Source organism: Hipposideros armiger, unplaced genomic scaffold (genome assembly GCF_001890085.2).
Source record: "Hipposideros armiger isolate ML-2016 unplaced genomic scaffold, ASM189008v1 scaffold_128, whole genome shotgun sequence".
Classification (NCBI taxonomy): Eukaryota; Metazoa; Chordata; class Mammalia; order Chiroptera; family Hipposideridae; genus Hipposideros; species Hipposideros armiger.
The window spans coordinates 2,705,307-2,726,493 of NW_017731478.1; the positions used below are offsets into that span (position 1 = coordinate 2,705,307).

General features: G+C 52.5%; 2 protein-coding genes across 2 annotated transcripts in view; one reads left to right on the forward strand and one right to left on the reverse strand.

The window, feature by feature from the left end:
• Window positions 1-8,740, forward strand: part of HPD (4-hydroxyphenylpyruvate dioxygenase) — a 13,373-nt gene extending 4,633 nt beyond the window's left edge. The window contains exons 3-14 of the mRNA XM_019648872.1: window positions 74-136; window positions 482-586; window positions 1,182-1,224; window positions 1,409-1,491; window positions 2,448-2,537; window positions 3,511-3,614; window positions 4,015-4,092; window positions 4,628-4,790; window positions 4,915-4,986; window positions 6,544-6,666; window positions 8,227-8,343; window positions 8,437-8,740. Of these exons, the coding sequence (XP_019504417.1) occupies window positions 74-136; window positions 482-586; window positions 1,182-1,224; window positions 1,409-1,491; window positions 2,448-2,537; window positions 3,511-3,614; window positions 4,015-4,092; window positions 4,628-4,790; window positions 4,915-4,986; window positions 6,544-6,666; window positions 8,227-8,343; window positions 8,437-8,547 (1,152 nt within the window). The 3' untranslated portion in view covers window positions 8,548-8,740. The remainder of the gene's footprint in view (window positions 1-73; window positions 137-481; window positions 587-1,181; window positions 1,225-1,408; window positions 1,492-2,447; window positions 2,538-3,510; window positions 3,615-4,014; window positions 4,093-4,627; window positions 4,791-4,914; window positions 4,987-6,543; window positions 6,667-8,226; window positions 8,344-8,436) is intronic.
• Window positions 8,741-12,652: 3,912 nt separating this feature from the next.
• The window catches only part of SETD1B (SET domain containing 1B, histone lysine methyltransferase), a 23,864-nt gene continuing 15,329 nt past the window's right edge, over window positions 12,653-21,187 (reverse strand). The window contains 6 exon segments of the mRNA XM_019648919.1: window positions 12,653-15,295; window positions 17,201-17,338; window positions 17,416-17,535; window positions 17,622-17,753; window positions 19,390-19,556; window positions 20,819-21,187. The exon segment at window positions 20,819-21,187 is cut by the window's right edge and continues 113 nt beyond it. Coding sequence (XP_019504464.1) covers window positions 15,122-15,295; window positions 17,201-17,338; window positions 17,416-17,535; window positions 17,622-17,753; window positions 19,390-19,556; window positions 20,819-21,187 — 1,100 coding nt within the window. The 3' untranslated portion in view covers window positions 12,653-15,121.

Here is a 21,187-nt window from a genome sequence, read left to right on the forward strand (position 1 = left end):
GAACACCTCTCCACCTGCGCTTCTCTAGACCTACTTCCAGGGACTCAGTCTCGCCCCTTCTCTCCTCCTGCAGCCCGTGAGAGGCCGATTCCTCCACTTCCACTCCGTGACCTTCTGGGTCGGCAATGCCAAGCAGGTAGAGGCCAGGGCGAGGTGTTGGAGCGGGCAGAGGGCAGGCGAGAAGGTCTTGTGGACAAGGCAGGCCTCCAGCCGGGTCGTGATTGGCCCCTGGGAGGGGAGGATCAGGGACAGTGTTGGGACCGTCCCAGGAAGGACCAATACACTGGATGCCATTGACACAATCAGGGCAGGACCCCAGCAGGAACCTGATCTGAGGTCAGGAGGGTCAGAGAGCAGCCTTTCTCCCCAGGAAGGACTCTGCACAGGAGGCGGGAGGGGGGGGCAGACAGGCTGAGGGAGACTGGGGGCCCCCCAGGCTGGCCCCTTGGCCTTCACAAACCCATTTGCAACTCTGATCCAGGCTGCGTCTTTCTACTGCAACAAGATGGGCTTCGAACCACTAGCCTACAAGGGCCTGGAGACGGGCTCCAGGGAGGTGGTCAGCCACGTGATCAAGCAAGGGGAGGTGAGTCCCCGCCCCAGGACTGCCACTCATCCAGGGGCCTGTCTCTCTCTCCCCGCTGGTCTCTGAGCTCCCCGACTTGCACGCCTTAGGGTGAAGTAGACCAGAAGGCCCTTCCTCCAGGCAGGCCCAGGCCTCTTCCGGAATGCTAGGCGCAGCTAGGGGAGTGTGGGCTGAGTGCAGCACCCACTGGGCCCTCCGCCGGGCACCTTTGTACAACATGCAACGGGGACCTTCTTAGGTTTCTTGGTTTCACCTCCTTCTCAGCCTGGCCCAACGCGGGCTCCACAGATGTTCAGGAACAATTGGCAGAGGCCTTGGATGTCCCTGGAGCGCTCCCCATGGGCAGGCCTTACCCAGCAGCTTGTCTCAGGACCCCAGGGGTGTCTGGCACAGGAGAAGCCCCCATCCCTCAGGACCAGGGGGGAAACTAAGGCAGAGCAGGGGCTGGAACTCAGGGCCAAGCAGTTGGGAGGGATAATTTGGTTCTTTTGCCCCATCTCAATGATGGGCAGGGAGGAGGGGGTGGGGGTCCACCTGCCCACACTCTCCTGGCTCCTGAGCCACCAGCTCACCTCCCTTCTCCTCTGTGTCTTAGATTGTGTTTGTTTTCTCCTCTGCTCTCAACCCCTGGCACAAAGGTGAGGGGGCCCCAGGGAGGTTGGGGCACCAGGGGGTGGAGACATGGTATTGTGGGGGGCAGGGGGTGGGTCAGGGTTCAGGGAGGGGGCCTCAGCCTAGAAGGAGATGGAGCCCAGCAGGCTGGGCGTACAGGTGAGGGGACCATGACTCCAGCGCCATCCACTCTCCCCTTGCCGGCCACAGAGATGGGCGATCACCTGGTGAAACACGGGGATGGAGTGAAGGACATCGCGTTTGAGGTGGAAGATTGTGACTACATTGTACAGGTAAGACCACACCTGGGCTGGCATGAAGATGAAGCCATAAGGCTTGGCCTACCCTGTCTGCCCTAGGGACCCCTTATCCGTCAGGGCTGGAGGACACTGCCACGTTGGTGTGACACATGCCTGAGTTCCAGTGACGCCCTGCCCCTGACTAACTGTGTGTCCTCACTCTAAGCCTCAGTTTCCACATCTATAGAATGGGGATAACCACAGCACCGACCTCACTATTACAAAGAGGATATAAGATATAATTACCATTACTTAAGCCTGACTCTGAACCACATACTGTATTTGAGAGGCAGTTTTGAGGTTCAGAGCATAGATTCCAGAGGCAAGCTGCCAGGTCTGAATCTTATTAGCTGTGTGACTTTGGGTAAGTGACTTAACTTCTCTGTGCCTCAATTTCCTCACCTATAAAATGAAGAGAACAACAGTACCTTGAGTGTAGTGTTGCCGTGAGGATTAAAGAGGTTAATATCTACAACACTGCCTGATATGTGATAAGCACTGACATACAGTAAGTAAGATTTTGGTAAATAAATGCATGAATCGTGTATGTAAAGCACTTGGCAGAGGGTCTGACACATAGTAGGTGCTCAATTAAAGCCAGCTCATATTTTTCTTATCCAACCACCCTTTTTACAGATGGGGAAACTGAGAACTGGAGAGGGGAAAGGGCCACAGAGTGAGTTAGCAGAGACAGGACAGACCCTCACCCCCACATGGTTTGTCTCCCAGAACCCCAACTCTGGACCTGAGCCTCAGTTTCCCAATCTACCAAATGGGCAGGAGGCATAGGTCTCAGGGGCAACAGTAGCTGGCTGGGGTTCCTGCCTGGGGCTGTTAAAATTGGAGGGGGCTGTGGCAGGACCACGCAGAGGGGATCCAACAGGAACAGCCAGCAAGAGCTCTGGGAGGGACCAGCCCTTACCGCCTCCCCCACCCCATCTCCCTTGCAGAAAGCTCGGGAACGAGGCGCCAAAATCATTCGGGAGCCCTGGGTAGAGCAAGACAAGTTTGGGAAGGTGAAATTCGCTGTGCTGCAGACGGTGAGTTAACTTTGGTGTCCCTACCCTCCTGCGGTCAAGCACCCAATGAGATGCCAGGTTTCCCCACCCTCACCCCGACCCCTGTGCCGTCCCACCCTGTGCCTCAAAGCACAGACTTCTCCCTCAAGTCTGACAACCTGTAACGCCTGGCCAGTGTGCAGAAGCTGGTGACAGCTACCAGCCACCCCCACGGGGCTTCCCTTCCTCCCCAGTGGGGGCTGACAACATGGGGACATACATGTCAGGTAGGGGCTTTGAAAACGAGAGAGATAGGGTCTGGGGACGTCCCACCCCACATCAGCTGTGTGACTTTGAGAAAATCATTTCACCTCTCTGTGACTACATTTAGATGAGCAAGGACTGGCGTTGGGCCCCCTGTGTGACTTGGGACATACCACTTAACCTTTCTGCAGCTCAGCTTCTTCAGCTATACCCGCTCCTAGGATCAAATGAGATCATTCATGGACAGCACTTAAAGCAGCGCCTGGCATATTGTAGACACTCAGCAAAGATGACCAAGTTTGTTGAGCACCCGTGTCATTGTCATACAGAGACAAGCATAGTTCCTACCGTCTCAAGTTTACATACCACTTAAAGATTGTTAGGATGGAAAGAGCCCTTCAGTATACGTTGATCCAACGCCTTCATCATTCTTCATTTAGTTCACCTATTTTTATTGAGAACGTACTGTGCACCAAGCACTGCCCTAGGTGCTAGGGACACGGCAGTGCGCGAGAGTGTCCCTGCCCACACAGAACTTCCGGTTCCATGGGGCAGACAGACTGTGAAAGCAATTGCCAAGTGACAGGTTGCGATTCATTTCAGAAAGGGGAAGTGACTTGCCCAAGATCACACATCGAGTTAGGGTCAGTCCCCTGTTGGGACTAAGGTCTATGCTGGTGCCATGAAATGCGGCCTGGCCTCTGTGGCACTGGGCGCTCAGAGGCCAAGCCAGGCTGTTTTCCGCTCATAGTATGGGGACACGACACACACCCTGGTGGAGAAAATGAACTACACTGGCCGGTTCTTGCCTGGATTCGAGGCCCCAGTCTTCAAGGACCCTCAACTTTCCAAGCTGTGAGTGCCCCTCAGGGCAGAGGTGAGGGGTGGAGAGGAATGCCCCTCTCTTTGATGGGGACTGGGCTTTTCTGAGGAAGGAGAACATGGCGAGCCTCCCGGGGCGCCCCTGAGGCAGCCTGGAGACGAAGAGTATAGGCTCTGGAACCAGACTGCCTGGGTTCAGATCCCATCTCTTTCACTTCACGGCTCCTTAACCTTGGCAAGTTACTTTATTTCCCTACACTTCAGTCTCTCGTCTGTAAAATGGGGTAGTGAGGGGGCATGAGTTGACACAAATAAAGTGCCCATGGTAGGCGCTACATAATTGGGAGCTCTTATTGTTATTGAGGGGCCAGTGGGAAGGGGGAGATATAGGGAGTAATCTTATCCTCACCTCCTAACCACGTCCCTCTCCCAGGCCCCACTGCAAGCTCGAGGTCATTGATCATATTGTAGGAAATCAGCCTGATCAAGAGATGGTGTCCGCCTCAGACTGGTGAGTCCCTGGCCCAAGCCCTTCCCATGAAGGCGACAGGCCTACTCCCCAGTTCTTGTCTCAGGACACCAACGTGGGAAAAGGAACACGAGGTGGTAGCTTAGCTTGAGGTCACCGACTCATCTGTTCCCTGTAAAACCGTCCCCATGGAGACCAAAAGATTTAAGGCCCAAAGGGATGCACAGGTCCTCTCTCTGAGGAACCTTGGGGCATTGGCACAGGTGGGGTGTCACAGTCCAGGGAGGCTCAGAGGAAGACTGTCACTAGCCAAACAGTGGCCTCGTGCAAATGAGAAGCAAGTGCCCCTTCTCAAAGCACTTGCACCCGTGGGAGCGTTGCCATCCTATAAGGATCTTGTTACAAGACTTTCCTTCCCCCTGCAGGGAAACTGTCATAATAAAGGCACAAATCTATGGTGTACATGAAGTGAGCGGTGGTTCCTTTTTGGAGCCTGCTCAGGGAACACGTTCTAGAAGGTAGAATAGGGGCATGGAGTCAGTCCCAGCGCCAACGCACCCTCCCGGCCACCCCACAGGTACCTGAATAACCTGCAGTTCCACCGCTTCTGGTCCGTGGATGACACGCAGGTGCACACGGAGTACAGCTCTCTGCGTTCCATCGTGGTGGCAAATTATGAGGAGTCAATCAAGATGCCCATTAATGAGCCGGCGCCGGGCAGAAAGAAGTCCCAGATCCAGGTGGGGTCCTCCCTGGTGCCCGAGGGGTCTGGCTGGGGAAGAAGAAACCAGGGAAGAGGTTTGAGGACTCTTGTGGGGGCAGCATGGGACCAATGACAGGGGTTTCCATGTTTCCCTCCCACAGGAATATGTGGACTATAACGGGGGCGCTGGGGTCCAGCACATCGCTCTCAAGACCCACGACATCATCACAGCGGTTAGAAGCCCGTTCCTGGTCCTAATTTACCTCCCACTCAGCTCCAGAGCCAATTTTTGCAAATTGGAGCGGGGGTGGCAATTCTGGGTGCCCTTCATTGGCCCGGAGGGCTGACAGGCCCCCTCCCTGGTTCCTGCCACTCATGGGCAGGCACATTGCTACCCTGGAGAGTTCAGTGCCTCTGCAGAATGCTCTAGGCTTTAGAAATAGCAAGTGCCAAAGTAACAGGACACATGGGTTCTCTTCCCAGTTCCGCCAGTGACTGGCTGTGTTTCTCTACAGGGTTCAAGCCCCTTTCTAGGCTTCAGTTGCCTCACCTTGAAAATGAGGACGTTAGGTTGCAAGATTGGTTAGGTCCTTTGAGCCAAATTAAATGTCCCAAGTCTATGGATCCAGCCCTGAGGGAGGCTGGGTCCTACCTAGTCCTTGTGTGGCAGAGTGGACAAGAGCCTGGACTGTCCCATTCAATCCTGGCCCAACCAAGAATTCACTGCACGACCCTGGCAACTTCATTCATTCATTCATCCATTCACTCAATAGATGTTTATTGAGCACCTAATACGTGCCAGGCACTGTTTTTGGTACTTGGGACACATCAGCCAACAAGACAATTTGGAGGCAGAAAACAAAATAAGTAAAATATGTATGTTAGATAGTGGCGAGTGCCCTGGAGGAAAATAAAGCAGGGCAGTGGGAGAGGGAAGGTGAAGGACATTGCATATTTAAATAGGGTGGTCACACCATGAAAGGCCTCACTGAGAAGGAGACATTTGAGAATGCAGAGTTAAAAGGAGGAAAGCATATGAATATGGGGGGATGGGGTGGGGGGGCACCCCAGGCCAAAGGGGCAGCCAGGGAAGAGGAAGTTGAAGGAACAGCAAGATCAGGGTGGCTGGAACAGAATGAGCAAAGGAGAGAGAGGTACGAGACCAAGTCAGAGCGTCGGAGTAGGGGCAGATGGTGGGGACTTTGAATATGACTCTAAAACATACCACAACTGTGGGGCAAGCAGAGAAGTGACGTGACCTGACTTGTATTTCAGTAAAATCACTCTGGCTAAGGGCCTGCTGAGTGGCTCAGTTGGTTAAGAGCTCGCTCAAGAGTTTGAGCTCTGAGCAACAGCGGTTCGAGTCCAGCCCGAGCTGAGCAGCCGCTGAGCTGCCAACAGGTGGCAGGATGGCTCAGCTAAAAAAAAAAAAAAAAAAAAAAAGCTTACCATGTTGAGAGTAGATACTGAATCTCTCAATGCCTCAGTTTCCCCAGCTATGAAATGGGGATAATAACCATCCAGATACCTCAACAGATCACTGCATGGACATAACGAGGCAATACATAGAAAGGCGCATGGTGAGCATTGTATCAATGTTAGTGATTGCTGTTCTTCTAATGGAACCCACGAGCCCCAGAGGAGGAAGGGCATAAGGTCACAGCACATTCTGGAAGTTTGGAGGAGTCAGGATAAGGACCCTGCCTCCTCCTGGCACAGTACCTCCACCTGGGTAAGGGTGTTGAGCATGGAAAGAGAAGGAGGCTGACCTTGACCCTGCTCTGAGACAGATTCGCCACTTGAGAGAGAGAGGCATAGAATTCCTGGCTGTTCCATCCACGTACTACAAACAACTTCGGGAGAAGCTCAAGTCGGCCAAGATCCGCGTGAAGGAGAACATTGATATCCTGGAGGTGAGGCGAAAGCAGGCTCCTCGGTCAGCTGGGACAATGAGCCCCACAAACACTGTCAAAACCTCTACTCTACAGCAGGCACCAGGACACAGGGGGACACAGAGGAAAACCAGACCAGGTCCCTGAAATCAGGGTACTTGCATACTAGTGGGAAGACAGATGAAAAATAACACAAACACCATCAGAGAGGGATAGAGTCAGTGTCATGCAGAAAGGTAAAAGAGGCTATGACAGAGAGTGACCTGGGACTACTTTACAGGAGGTAGTCAGGGAAGGCCTCTCTGAGGAGGTGACATTTCAGTGAAATCTAGATGATGAGAGGGGCTGGGTAAAGAGCAGTCCTCGCAGAGGGAACAGCAAGTGCAAAGGTCGTGAGGTAGGAGAAGCTCCGAGTGTCTGAGGAACAGAAAGTAGGCTAGCGTGGATTAAAGGATGTGTTTGAGGAGTGGCCTCGGTCATAGAGGTAGACAGGGGCGGATTCCTCTTGTAGGCTTTTGTTCTTCTATGGCCAGAAAACCTTTGTAGGGGTTTTTGTTTGTTTGTTTGGTTGGTTGGTTGGTTTTGTTTTTAACAGTTTTAATGACATACAAGTCATATAACATATAAATCACTCTTTCGAAGTGCATAATTCAGGGGTTTGTAACTATTCACTGTGTTGTGCAACGGTGATCAGAATCCATTTTAGAACATTTTCATCCCTCTAAAAAGAAGACACCTCATACCCCATAGCCATCACTTCCCAAACCCACCATTCTACTCGTCCCCGCCCCCCAGCCCTAGGCAACCACTGATCTATCTTCTGTCTCTATAGATTTGCCTTTTCTGAACATGTCATATAAATGGAATCATATAAAACGTGATTTTTTTTTGACTGGCTTCATTCTCTTAGCACAATGTTTGCAAGGCTCATCTATGCTGTAGCAAGTGTCAGTGTTTCATTCCTTTTTATGGCTGAGTTTTAATAGTCCATCGCATGAATAGACGACATTCATTTTGGCTCTTACGAATAAGGTGCTATGAGCATTTGTGTACAATTTCTGTGTGGACATATGTTTCAGCTCTCTTGGGTAGATAACCTAGGAGTGGAATTACTGTGTCATAAGGTAACTCTATGTTTAACCTTCTGAGCAAGTGCCAGATGGTTGTCCACTGCAGCTGCACCATTTTACATTCCCACCATCAACCTATGAGGGTTCCAATTTCCACTGGAGGGTTTTAAATAAGGAATGGCATGATCTGATTTTTAAGATCCCTCTATGTCTGTGGGGAAGGTGGATTGTATGGAGGCAAGAGCGGAAGCAGGAAGACCTCTGTGGAGACTACTGGGGTGGCCCAGGCCAGCCATGATGGAGGCTTACACAGGGACTGTGGCAGGGAGCTGGTAATAGGACAATTTGGCAGGGGGGGGGGTCTATTTTGAGGTTTCTGTAACGGATGGAGAAAGATCTCTTTTCTTGGCTTAGTGGGTGCAGGAGCCCCTTCCTAGGGCCTTTCTAAGGATCCCACCATACTAGAGGGGCGGGCCAGCGTCCCCCTAACCCAGTCCCGTCTCCCACCTAGGAGCTGAAAATCCTGGTGGACTACGACGAGAAAGGCTACCTCCTGCAGATCTTCACCAAGCCCATGCAAGACCGGCCCACGCTCTTCCTGGAAGTTATTCAGCGCCACAACCACCAGGTACCACCTGTCGCCAGCAAGCCCAAGGCGGCATGTAGGTTAGCCCCATTGAGCTTTCTGCGCCAGCAACTCACCTCCTTTCTCCTGCTCCAGGGTTTTGGAGCCGGCAACTTCAACTCACTGTTCAAGGCTTTCGAGGAGGAGCAGAACTTGCGGGGCAATCTCACGGACATGGACACCAACGGGGTAATCCACGGCATGTAGGCCCCACGCGCCCCTCCTGAGCCGTCGAGGCACCGCCCACCCGCAGGCGCACGGCGGGTCACGCCCCCTGGACCTGGAGCACGCCCACCTCACACGGGACTCCCCTCCCCTCCTTCAGAGGTTCCGCCCACCTGACCTTGCCACCTCGGTTGGGCCGCTCCTTGCCTCCGGAATAAAGCGGACCGGGTTCCAATGGGGTGTCTTGGTGTTTGTACTGGGCTGGAGCAGTGATGCTCTTTGGTCGCCAGGGGGCGCTCAGGGCCACAGCGCCGCAAGAGGCCTCCGCGTAACGGGTTCCTAGCGCCTCCGGAGCCGAAGCGCTGGGTCCAAGCGCCCTGCTAACAGGACTGCGCAGGTCAGGGGAATTCTGCAACCAAGGGGTGCAGAGGACTTACACTCTAGAGGGGAACACAGACAGTATGGTTTCATGAAGTGGTAAATGCTATTAAGGAAATAAAGCAGGTGATGAGATTGTGTGGAGGTGAAGCTGGGAGGGAGGACTCATTTCGATGGAGGGAAGGCCCCTCTGGGAGCCAGACTATGGGAAAATCTGAGAAAAGAGCATCCCAGGAAAAAGAAACAGCAAGGGTTAACAGCCCAAATGTGGGACCGCACCTGGCAGCATTCTGTCTGGTGGCTTTATGATCTCTAAAGATGAGCTGTCCCCATCTTTATTGCCCTGAGCCCAAACTTCCAGACATAGGAGAGGGGAAGTTCTTAGCCAAGGAACTTTGGAGAAGCATCCCCGCTCAGCAGCCACTGGACATGGTTCCTGGTCTGAGAGGTAGAGCGGGTAGGAGGGATCTGAGCCCCTCAGCATAGCAGTCACCGGTCCCCCAATACCACTCCACTCTCCTCCGACTTGCTCCCAGTAACGAAGGGATTCCATTTGGAAAGTAGCTAGTCCATGTTCAAGTGTGAGTGACCCTTGCAAAAGAATGACGCAGTTGGGAGAGGAGCTACTAGGCCTAAAACTCTTGGAAGGACATTTTTCTCCAAAACCAAAGAGGAAGAGGTGGGGGCAAATTGGGTTTCTCCTGTTTCTGATGCTTAATACACAGCCCTCGCTGAGGGTGACTCAACTCAGAATTAGGAGCAGGTGTAAGAAAAAAAAATCTAATTTGATAAATGGGAGAATTTTTTTTCAGGTAATAGAAGAGGTCAAGGCTTCTGGGATCATGAACTTCAGAAATGAAAAGAGCATCAGCGAGAACCCAGAGAACAACGGCAGGCCCCAGGCCCCCATTGCTGGTTAAAAATACTGCCCTCCCTTCCTTTTGGAAGGCTTATGCAAAGGAGGGAGATTCTATAACCCAGGAGGCTTGCAAACTGGTGGCTCACGGGCCAAAGCTGGCTCACAGACATATTCTGTCTGCATGGTTTCAAACCAATTTGTCAACATTTCAGAAACTTGGGATATTTCACATACAAATTCTAGGATTCTGGTTCTTCTTGGAACCATCAGGCAATTCTGGGCTTGCCTCCCTATGTAGCAACAATGAGCCACGAGGTGGCTGCCTCTTTAAGTGGGGGCTAGGCAGAGTGGACCCACGTTAGCTGAGCACGGACTAGGAAGCCAGACTGCCTGGGTTCTCACCCCCAGGTCAGCCACTTACTTACTGACTGTGTCACCTTGGGCAAGCGACTTGACCTCTCAGTGTCTGTTTTCCTCATCTGTTAAATGGGGATGAACTAATACCCACCTCCGAGCACTGCTGTGGGTTTAATATCAAAGATGTTTAAAACTGGCTGGCACAGTGTCAGTGCTATGTGTTTGCTCTTGTTATTTTTGGCGAGGGGCCTGTGTGAAGGGCTCTGCCCAAGTCTACCTGGTACCTCCCCTCCTCACCCCACCCCACTCTACCCTATGCATACAGATGTCTCCATTTGGGGCTCCCTTTTTGGCACCTACAGCAGAACCAGTGAAGAAAGGACTTATCCTGTGGGTCTGAGAGGCAAAGGAAGACGTGGGTGATTTGAAGAATAAGGGAGAAGAAGTCCCAGATTTCCGGGGTTTGAGCTTAGGTAACCAGCAGCAGCAGTGGTGGGTAGAGAGGCAGGGAATACAAGGGCCATTGACCAAGGTGGAAAATACAGCAGGAGGAGCAGGCTCAAGGGACGATGAAGGAAGCTCAAATTTGAATGTGTGTTTCCCTTATGTGCCTTGGGCTGGACACCCTGGGTTGTCCATATGCTGCCCTGCGAGGCCCTACACTGTCTGCCTCCCCAGTGCCCCCTCAGTACCTCTGGGACCTCATTTCCTTTCCCCGCCCCTTCCCCAATCAGCTGCAGCCTTGTAGGCCTCCTTGCTGGTCCTCATACACACTAGGAGGAGCCTGCCTCAGGGCCTTTGCACGCACCGTTCCTTCAGCCTGGAATTCCCTTCTCCCCGGTGTCTACAGTGAGAAAATGGACCCTCATCTCCTTCGAGTTTGGTTCCCATGTTGGTTGAATGGACTTCCTGACCACCCTATTTCAAACTGCACTGCCCTCCCACTGACACCTCTGCTCCTAGCTATTTTTCTCCTGGCTATAGCATTTATTCTTCTTGACTGTCTAGCCCACCCACAAAAACAGTCCCCACGAAGGTGAGCCATCTTTCTCCACTCCTGGATCCCCGGTACCGAGAGGAGTATCTGGCATAGAATAGGTGTTCAATAAATATTGGTTGAATGAATGGCCATGGGCTGCATCTACCTTCTTTCCTGGCTCAGCCTCACCCTCGGCCATTTTTCTGTTCCTACAAATCCAGCTGCAGTGGTGTTCACCTGTCTGGATGTATAACTCCGAAAAGCAGCCCACCCCTAATGGACGCCTGCCCTGCCTTCATTTCTTTGTTCACACTGAGGCTGCCAAGGACATCCTTGTACATCCTACTTGGGGCTGTCGGGTTCAATTCCTGACAGTGGAACATCTGGGCCAAGAGTTGATGCGTATTTTAAATACTGATTGTTAATATCTCAGTTTTCCTCCTACAGGTGGTAGCAATTTCTGCATGAGTGCCCAACCCCCACCCCACCTCATGCTTGCCAATATTGGGTATCTTCTAACTAATATTTGCCACTTGATAGGGGAAATGTTATTGTGGTATAATTTGCATTTCTCTGGTAAAAAAGGAGATGCAGCATTTTTTCAATTACGCTGCTTCTTGCTGAGGTTTTGAATCTGTTCTTCTCAGGGATAAGTGGACATCGTCTAACAAACTCTGTGGGACCCGGGGTTACCCCACCAATGGATAAGGCAGAGTTGAGACCTACCTGGAATACCACACACACTACATATGTTTAATTTTTCTCAACCTGTGACTATTTTATCAGCTTCCTCCTCCCTCAAATGCAGACAAGAGCACTGTCTCCTTAAATCTGAAACATTTTTGAGTTCTTTCAGTGATAGCAATAGGATATTGGATCTTGTTTCCTTTACTAAAGACTATTAGCAGTGTTAGTTAAGGTCTTAAGAAAGGTTCTAGGGCCGGCCGAGTAGCATGTTGGTTAGGAGTTGGCTTGGGACACCAGCTCTGAGCAGCAGGGTCCTGGTTCGGATCCCACATGAGGGCCAGTGACACTGTGCCCTCTACAGCTAAGATGGTGAACAACAGCTCTACCCAGAGCTGGGCTGCTGTGAGTTGCCCGCAACAGCATAGGCTGCAGTGGGGCTGACCGGCAGCTGCTGTGAGCTGCTGTGAGCCACCGTGAGCGGCCATCCAATGGCTGGCAAGTGACTGCCTCACCCGGGAAGAGCGCAATGATAATACCAACGTGGGCCAGTGAAGCAACATCCTCCACAACCAGACTGAAGAACAAAAGGACAGCAACTTGTCTGTTCCCCTTCCCCGATTCCCCAATAAAATCTTAAAAAAAAAAAAAGGTTCTAGAAGGAAAACTTTAAAAAGTTGTGCAATGGTCCAATCCAACCATAACTTGCCTTAGCTCATGGAATTCACCTACAGGGCGGAGTTTAAGGACTGCTGGTCTGAGAGGACCACAGCCCACCTAGCTCTTTCTCCCTTCCCCCAGCCCAATCAACCCACCCTCTATGAAAACAGAGTGTGAGCCCAACAGAAAGAAAGGAGAGGAAGAGAGAGAGGAGAGCAAGAGAGATGGCGTTATCTGTAAGAAAAGTCAGTATATTTATGGTTTGCTTTATAAAAGTTACTATAATACAATGGTACATAGTATTGAATTCACAAAAATATGAACAAATATTTACAGCAAGACACACCCACAACGGAAACACTTCTCTTCAAAACAAGTTACATACGGATGATAGAGCCTATATGCACAAACATCCCTAAAATTTATGGGTTCTCTTCTTTTCAGGAGGAGGGAGGCAGGTAAGGAAGGACAAGGGAAAAAAAACAAAAACAAAGCAGAAACCCCCAATTCTTTAAAAGCAAAATTTGTTCAATAAAAATGAAGGCATTGAAAGAAAAATTGGGCCAAGACATTTCTGGATATGGCAAACCATTTCAGAGGTGGAATGGGGGTTCCTGGGGACGGGGAGGGCCTGGCCCCTCGCCGGTTGGGCAAGGTGAGGCCAGGGTGAGGGCTAAGGCTGGCCCCAGCCCCTGGTTTCCCCATATCACCCCCCACTTCTTTTGTGGAGGGTGGGGACAGAACGAAGACAGCCCCTTGGGGGCTGCACAAGTAACTTAAATCAGCTGTCTCTACGAACTACACATTTCCTCATGTGAAAAATAAATATTTCCTCAGTTGCACAGGTAGGCAGCAAACCGCAAATGGAAGAGAAGTCCACCGCTATGCCCAGGTCCCCACTCTGTGTCTTAATGCCACTGATTTCATGGGCCTTGAAACCAGGGGACAGTCTCAAACAGAGAGGGCGTGGGGTGAAGGGGAAAAAAAAAAACAAACCACAACAAAACCATCAACGACAAAAAAAAAAAAAAGAGAAAAATAACAATTCTTTGTACAGAATTTACATGATAACAAGCTTGACACAAGCTGAGATACCAGAGGCCCCAGGCCTGCATCTGCAGGGTGGGCGCGGACCCACCGGGAGCTCTCCCATCTTGGTGAGGATGACTCCTGGTCACAACAGTCACTTTCCATAAATTATTTACACGCCCGCTCTGCTTTCTGGGGTGCAGGGGACTTGTGTGTGTGTGTGTGTGTGTGTGTGTGTGTGTGTGGTTTTTTTGGAAGTACAAAGAAATGAGCAAAAAAGTCTTCCCACATGTTTCTACAAGAAACAATGTTCCCGAGAAAAAGTCCTTTATGGCAGCCTATATACAGAAGTTGGTTCTGAACTTCTAAAACCTATTTTTTTTCCCTTCGTTTTGATTTTATACACGCACAAGAAAAAACAATTCATGGAAATAAACCCTGAAGAGGATGATGGGAAGGGGGTAAAAAGGGTTAAAAAAAAACCTGTCAGATTTAGATCTGAGTTTTAAAAACTTTACCAAGATTTTCCTTTCTCTAGGAGAAATAATCTTCTCACTCCGAAAATAAATATGCTCTTGACTTCTTGGGATGAGTGGGTTGTTGGCAGGTGTGGGCTTGGGGGGGGGGGAGCGAGCAGTCGAAGCTTATAAACAAAAAAATGCCACGTGCATACACCGTCAGACACCTCAGACAGACACCTCAGACACCCGTAGTGGCGGGACTAGGGGCTCCGCCTGCCCTGGGAGGCCCTCCTTTCGCCCGGTGAAGGTGAGGGCAGGAGAGAGTAGACGTGACCCTTCCCAGTGCCTCACCGGCCACGCTGGGGCCTTTGGGAGGCTCCCTCGTTGCTGGCATTCGAATGAGAAAGTAAACATTGAACCCAAGATTTTGGGGGTGGCAGGGTGTGGGGTGGCTGGGAAAGCCCAGAGGGGAAATTCCTACCTGGGACCAGCTTGGCTCTACCCGGGTCTGCGAGGGAAAATGGCGCCCCAGGAAGCTGGGGAAGGAACAGACTGGGGGTGGGGACCTGGAAGGGGGGGGGGTCTTCTCCTCACTGAGTCCACCGGCAGAGAGGGAGGGCCTTACATAGTGTTCTGAGGTCAAGGCCGCCTGGCCCGACCCCCCTTCTTTGCAGCACCTGGCCCAGCGCCCTGGCCAACACACCAAACCGAGCACTCTGCAGCCCCCACCGGGGGGTCCCCACTCTCTGATTCTGCCTTCACATTTCAACGGTTAAAATGTCTTTTCGTATGATGAGACAGAAAGTAAAGAGAAGACAAAACAACATAGCAGCATTCATGGAAAGAGGCTGATGATAATAAAGATGAGAAAGAGAAAAGACAGAGAAAGAGATGGAGAAAGTGAGCCAGGGAGAGCGACACAGAGACAAAGAGAAGTTCATGTTGGAGCTGAACAAAAATCCTCAAGGGAGCTCTTTTAGAAACCACGAGACACGGGCTGACAGACAGAGAAGCCCTTTCCCACTGAGGGGCTGGAGCCACTGGGGTCCTGGGGGTAGTGTTGGGGGCGCCAGGCCCTAACATGGCCGCTGGGTAGAGGACAGCACCTGAAATGGGGGTGGGAGGTGGGGCCCAGCCCTGGGGCTGTGGGGGGGGTCCACGCTCGGAAGCCCCTGGCAGCGGCTGACATCCTTCCGCTGGGCGCTGGGCCTAGTTGAGGGTCCCCCGGCAGTTCTCGGAGCCGCAGAGGCAGGGGATCTTAACGTCCTCAATGGGGAACTTGTAGTCGTAGGTGATCTCCTCATTGACGTTGATGTGCTGCTTCGAGTAGATGACGATCTTCTTCTGCGACTCCACCGTGATCACCTTGGCATAGCAGTTAGGCTGTGGGCGAGTTGGGAGGAGAGGGTGAGCAGAGGACCCCGGCCAGCCCTCCACCACCACAGCCACCAAACTGAGCCCTGTGTTCAAGGCCTCACTCGCTTGCTGCATGACCCCCATACCCACTGCCACCCCATGGGTGACCAGGACCTTTTGCCACTGATATTAAATAAGAATGATGATGGTAATAATAATCAATTATTTCCCAGGGCTTCCGTTTCCATTTATACTACAGGTGGCTCAAATGTGTATTTCTGGCCCAAGCCTCATTTCTGGGCTCTATAGAAGGCGTCAGCAAACTCTGGCCCCTGGCTGCCCATTTCTGCAAATAAAGTTTTATTGGCACAGAGCCACACCTATTCATTCACATGTTGCCGGGGCTCCTTTTGTTACAATTGCAGTTAAGTAGTTGCTAAGAAATGGTCTGGGCCACAGAGCCAAAAATGCTGTCTACAGAAAAGGTTTGCCAGCCCTGCGCCAGGCCCAGAAATCCTCCTGCCCAGTATTTGCCTTTGGCAGCGCCAGGAGATGTCTTTGACTCAGTAATGCCAAACCTAAGCTGTAGGGATCAGCTGCACCATGCACCCAGGCCCCCAAGCCTCTGCCTCCCACACCCACACCCCACCAAGGCCAAATCCAGCCCACCCCCATGCCCAGTGGGTTCTATCTACTGCTTTCCGCCCACTGCCACCAGCCACGCCTGGACTGCAGCGGTTCCCACTGCCAATCCATCCTATGAGAAAATCTACTCCTGACCCAGATGATAGGGAAATCTTCCCAAAGGGACAACAGATCCTGTCACCTCATGGCTTAAAATCTGGTGGCCTGCCTGGGCTTTGACAGAAAGCCCTCAGTTCTGCCTACAAGGCTGACCTGGCCACCCCAACCCTGCTAATCTCATGCTCTCACCCCACCCCCTTGCCCCCAGTCCATCCCCACTGCCCACCTTGCTTTCCCTCCAACAGGTGTTCTCCCTCCCTGCCCCAGGGCCTTTGAACGGCATGCTTGCCCCACTCACTACCTCACCTGGGTAATCCCCTTATTCCTCAGATCTCACAAGAGAGTGACAGGAAAGTCCCCGCCACCCCCACTGATCAAGTCACAACCATGCAGGTTGGCAGGGATTGAGGACTTGCTTGTCCGCACACTTGCAGGGCCCACCTTCAGTACCCCTGTGGTCCTCCCAGCAACCTACAAGGAGGGACTGTTATCACTCCTGTTTTACAGATTGAGAAACTGAGGCACCAGGACATTCAGTAAGTAGCCTACGGTCACTCACTAAGTAGCAATGTCCAGACTCAAAGCCAGAGCTGGGGGTACTCGCCTGGACCTGGCCTGCCTCCTGTTCGAAGCCCCCTGTGCTTGTCACCAAACCACCCTTGTTATCAACGCCTCTCCCCCCCGCCCCAGACCTGTGCCATCCACTACGGTCACCCCTAGCCACATGTGAGACTGCTTCAGTTTAAATTAATTAAAATTAAATGAAAAACTCAGTTCGTCAGTCACACTGGCCACAGTTCAGGGTTAACACCACACAGGGTGAGTACTGCATCAGCATGGACGCAGAGCTTTCCCACCGCTGCAGAAAGTTCTAGTGGACAAGCACTGCCCCAGAACCTGAGCCCTCTGAAGGCTGGGCCTGTCCAACTGAAGCACAGAAATAGCCCCACCACAGAGAAGGGCCTCCATGATTACCAATGGAAAGGGCCACTTCCTGAGCACCTTTAGTCTCATTACACCCACTTTACAGATGGGAAAACTGACGCTCGGAGGAGAAAGGCTCCGTGTACAAGGCTGCACACCCCACTCTCCCTCCCTCCCACCCTCGGTGGACCCCGAGCTTGGGAAGCAGGGGGCGCCGGTTCCCGTGCCAGAAGCTTCTGGTCCCCCTGGCAGAGTGGCACTCACATTGCAGCTGTGGTTAATGAAGCGTGCGAAGTTGCCACACTTGGTGGCATCGATGATGGTGTCATGATCCACCCGGAACATGTAGCTACTCCCGATGCCCTCATCCTCGTAGCGTTTCTCCCGCATGTCCGCGATCACCTGGCCGGGAAGAGGCCTTAGTCTGGGCTGCCTGGCCCGGTTCCCGCCCCGACGCCTGGCCCCCGGGCAGTGCCTACCTGGCGGATGTTCTGACCCACGTACTCGATGACCATCTCATCGGCCGCGATAGGCTCCATTGCGAACAGGCCCCAGTCGTGAATGTGGCTCTTGCAGAATTTGAGTTTTTTCTTCCGGAACTTGGGGAGGGAAGGCGTGGAGGCATGAGAACCCTGGTCTCAGGTCCCGCTGCCACCCCTGCTGCCCTGTTGCGGCCCGGCCTCACCTTGAGCTGGTTGAACTTGAGCAGGTCACTGTCACAGCTGCCAGTGAAGGAGGACAACAGACGGCGCTGCTCCGAGCGCCGTTCGGAGCCGGCCCGGGTGGAGGCGTGCGGCTGCGCTGGGATGCTCATGCCCTGCCCGGGGTGGTGACAGGTCAGGGGGCTGGTTCCACTGACCACCAATGGTGCCCGCGTCCCCACCCTAAGCCCTGGGTCCCTGCTGCCCCAGCTTCCTTGCTCTGGGCTTATCTGTGCCTGTCCTGTCCCTAATTGTCACCTCTTCTTCTCACCAGAATCTCAAGCTCCTCCAGTCTTAAGATTAATGACATAACTTAACCTTCACCCTTGCTGTCTTTTCTCATCTCAGCAAGAAGATTCGGAAGCATCTCTGCTTCTCGGACAGAAGATGGTGGGTGTCTATCTACCCCAACCCCCTGTGGCGCTCACTATGGCCGCTCTGACCTCCCCAAACATTCAAAACCCATGGCTCCTTCCTCGAAACCCTCACATCCCTTCCTTCTCCTGGCCTCCCGCATCCTCCAGCCCGGCCTTTACTGCTTGGAGCTGCACTCCTCCCCACATCCTCTCTCTTTGCGTAAGCTCGTCCCTACTCTGACCTTCAGTTAACATCTCCAACCTGATGATGCCTAAATTTGGGTCCCCGGACAGGAATATTGGGTCCCCTCCCAATATTTATGGTGTAGCTGTGTATCTAACTGCCTGCCAGGCCTCACTCTCTGGAAGTTCCACAAACCCTCAAATTCAAGCTGTCCCAAAGTGAAGGTGCCACCTCCCTTCCCACCTCGGTGTGTGGCATCCAGCTACCCACGCCCCCAAGCCAGACCCATCCAATTCCCTTGTCTCCTATACCTAATCCAGCCTCCAGTCCTGTCCATTGGACCTTTCTAACATGCTAGATATTCTTTCAAATGCATCCACTTTTTTCCTTATAGCCACCCAAGTCCTACCTACCCACACAACTGGAATGGGGACCCCCTACCATCAACCCTCTACACAGCAACCAGGGTGACAACCATGCCACCCTTACCTCCTCCTCTCTCAAAACTCTCTTGTGGCTCGTTGTCACCCACTGAATACAAATCCAACCTCATCACCACAGCCTCTGTCTATTTGGCCACAAGTAGCCTTTCCTTTCGTTGCTCACACCACTGAGTCCCCCTGCCTCCTCTCCCTGAGTGACCTCCTGGGTTTAGTGAACTCTCTGTTTTAACTTTTTATTGAAGTATTTCTACTTCTCTGTGGTGTCTCCCAGTTATCCACATGGCTCATTTCTTTACTTCATTCAAGTCTGTCTCAAACATCCCCTTCTCTGATCCCCTCTGACCCGACAACCCATAGCCTCCTCTTCTGTTTTCTCCATAGCATTTTCTCCACCTGGCATTCGCTTATTTGTTCACTTAATTATTTCCTGGTCCCCACTAAAATGTAAGTTCCATGAGAAAAAGGAGTTTGTTTTGTTCACTGCTGTCGCCCCAGAAGAGTGCCTGGGACACAAGCAAGTGCTCAGTAGATATTTACCTCATTTTAAAAAAGTAACGAATGAGCCTTCTGTGAATGCAGCTCAACTCTGCTCACGTCCCTCATTAAAGCCCTTCGGAGGCTCTCCGCTGCCCACCACCCGTCTTACCTCTCATATCTGAGCAGCCAGGTAAATAACCCTCCTCCGTGTGCCAGTCCCTCTGGTTCCACAACCCCCACCCACTGCCCAGGCCTGGAGGTTCCGGTGTGTCCAGGCACCCGATGGCAGTACCTGGGTGTCTGTGGGGGGCTCGTCCGTGCTGGCACGGCTACTGTTGAGGTATCTGAGCTTGTCCTTCTTATCGATGGTGTAGAAGCCCTCGCTGCGGGCACAGCCTGTCACGTGCTCGCGGATGCCGTCATCCCGTTTCTTTTTCTTAGCTGAAGAGAGGCTGGTGGGTGGGTGTGGGTCAAGGACCACATGGACACTGATGGTGAGCCCCTCAAGATCCCTCAGGGGACCCATCCCACTGGCCTGGCCTTTCCACCCTCAGACCAATCTCCAGGAGGCTACAATATCCAGCTTCACTGCCCACACCCACACCCCTAAACCCCACTGACAGCCAGAACTCTGTCAGGGGTACCCAGCTGCACGGCCTGGGTGTGTTTCTTATCTACTTTCTGCCTCAGTCTTCCCATCTGCAAACTGGGATAACAACGATTACCCCATAACAAATAATTACATATGCTTCTGGTGCTAAGCAGGGTTCCTGACACAAAGTAAGTGCTCAATAAATTAGTTTAGTACAGGGATGATAATAGCGGCAACCTCAAAATGCTATAGTAACAATCGACTATCAGGGTAGCATCATAGTGAAGAGCCCAGATTTGCCTGGGTTAAAAATTTCATCTCTGGGCCGGCTGGGCGGCTCAGTTGGTTAAGAATGTGAGCTCCGAGCAACAGGATCACTGGTTTAATTCCCACATGGGCCAGTGAGCTGCGCCTGAGCTGAGCTGCCAACAGGTGGCAGGATGGCTCAGCTGGTGAGAGCACATGCTCCTTAACAAGGTTGCCGGTTCAACTCCGGCAAGGGATGGTGGGCTATGTCCACCTGCAACTAAGATTGAACACGGCACCTTGAGCTGAGCGGCCGCGAGCTGCTGCTGGGCGACTACATGGCAAGTGGACTTGGAGCTGAGCTTGCTGCGCCCTCCACAACAAAGATTGAAGGACAACAACTTGGCTGTTCCCCTTCCCCAATTCCCCAATAAAATCTTCAACAACAAAAAATCTCAGCTCTGTTACTTCATACCTGTGGCCTTTGGGCAGGTCACTTAACCTTTCTGAGCCTTGGTTTCTACATATATGTAAAAGGGAAATAATAGCCCAACCTCACTGGGCTGTCGGGAAGACTAAGTTAGGTGATGGGGGCCCAGGAAGAGGAGGTCCTCAGTCAGTCTCTGCCGCTGGTATGTCTGGCCCTGAGACCTACTATAATAACTCTGGGGGTAAGATGCACCTGGCACAAAGGGTGTGTTTAAAAGTGCCAGCGGCGATTCCGCATGGAGCCTGGCCTGGTGTCGGCACACAGACACTGAGCCATAGGTGATGGTGACTTGTGCTATCATCTTCACGGGTATCGGGAGACAGGGCCCAGAGAGGTAGGAGAGTTCCTTTGTGCTAGGAGGGGTGGACCCCCCCACCCCATCTGGTAGGATATAGGGATGGTAGACCCAGAGCGTGTCATTGAGCCAGTCCATGCCGTTGTCCTGCTGCAGCAGCCGCTCATAAGTGACACACAGGAATTGGATGTCCTCCTCGTCAATGCCACCATTCCAGATGTCATACAGGATGGTCATCTCCTCAAACTCCGTCCGGGGCCGGAAGAGGGGCTGTGGTGGTGAAAGCTCAGGCGAGCCTGGGGCCACCAGGTCTTCATGGCGCTTCTTAAGTGGCCGGCGCCAGGAACTCCGTACCTTGGCCAAGTCCATTAACTCCTCGGTGACTTCATCTCGCCCGCGGGGGCCCGGAGGGATGGCCTCAGAGGGCCACTGGTTCTCTAGCTCCTTAAAGGGCAGTTTGCTGGGCT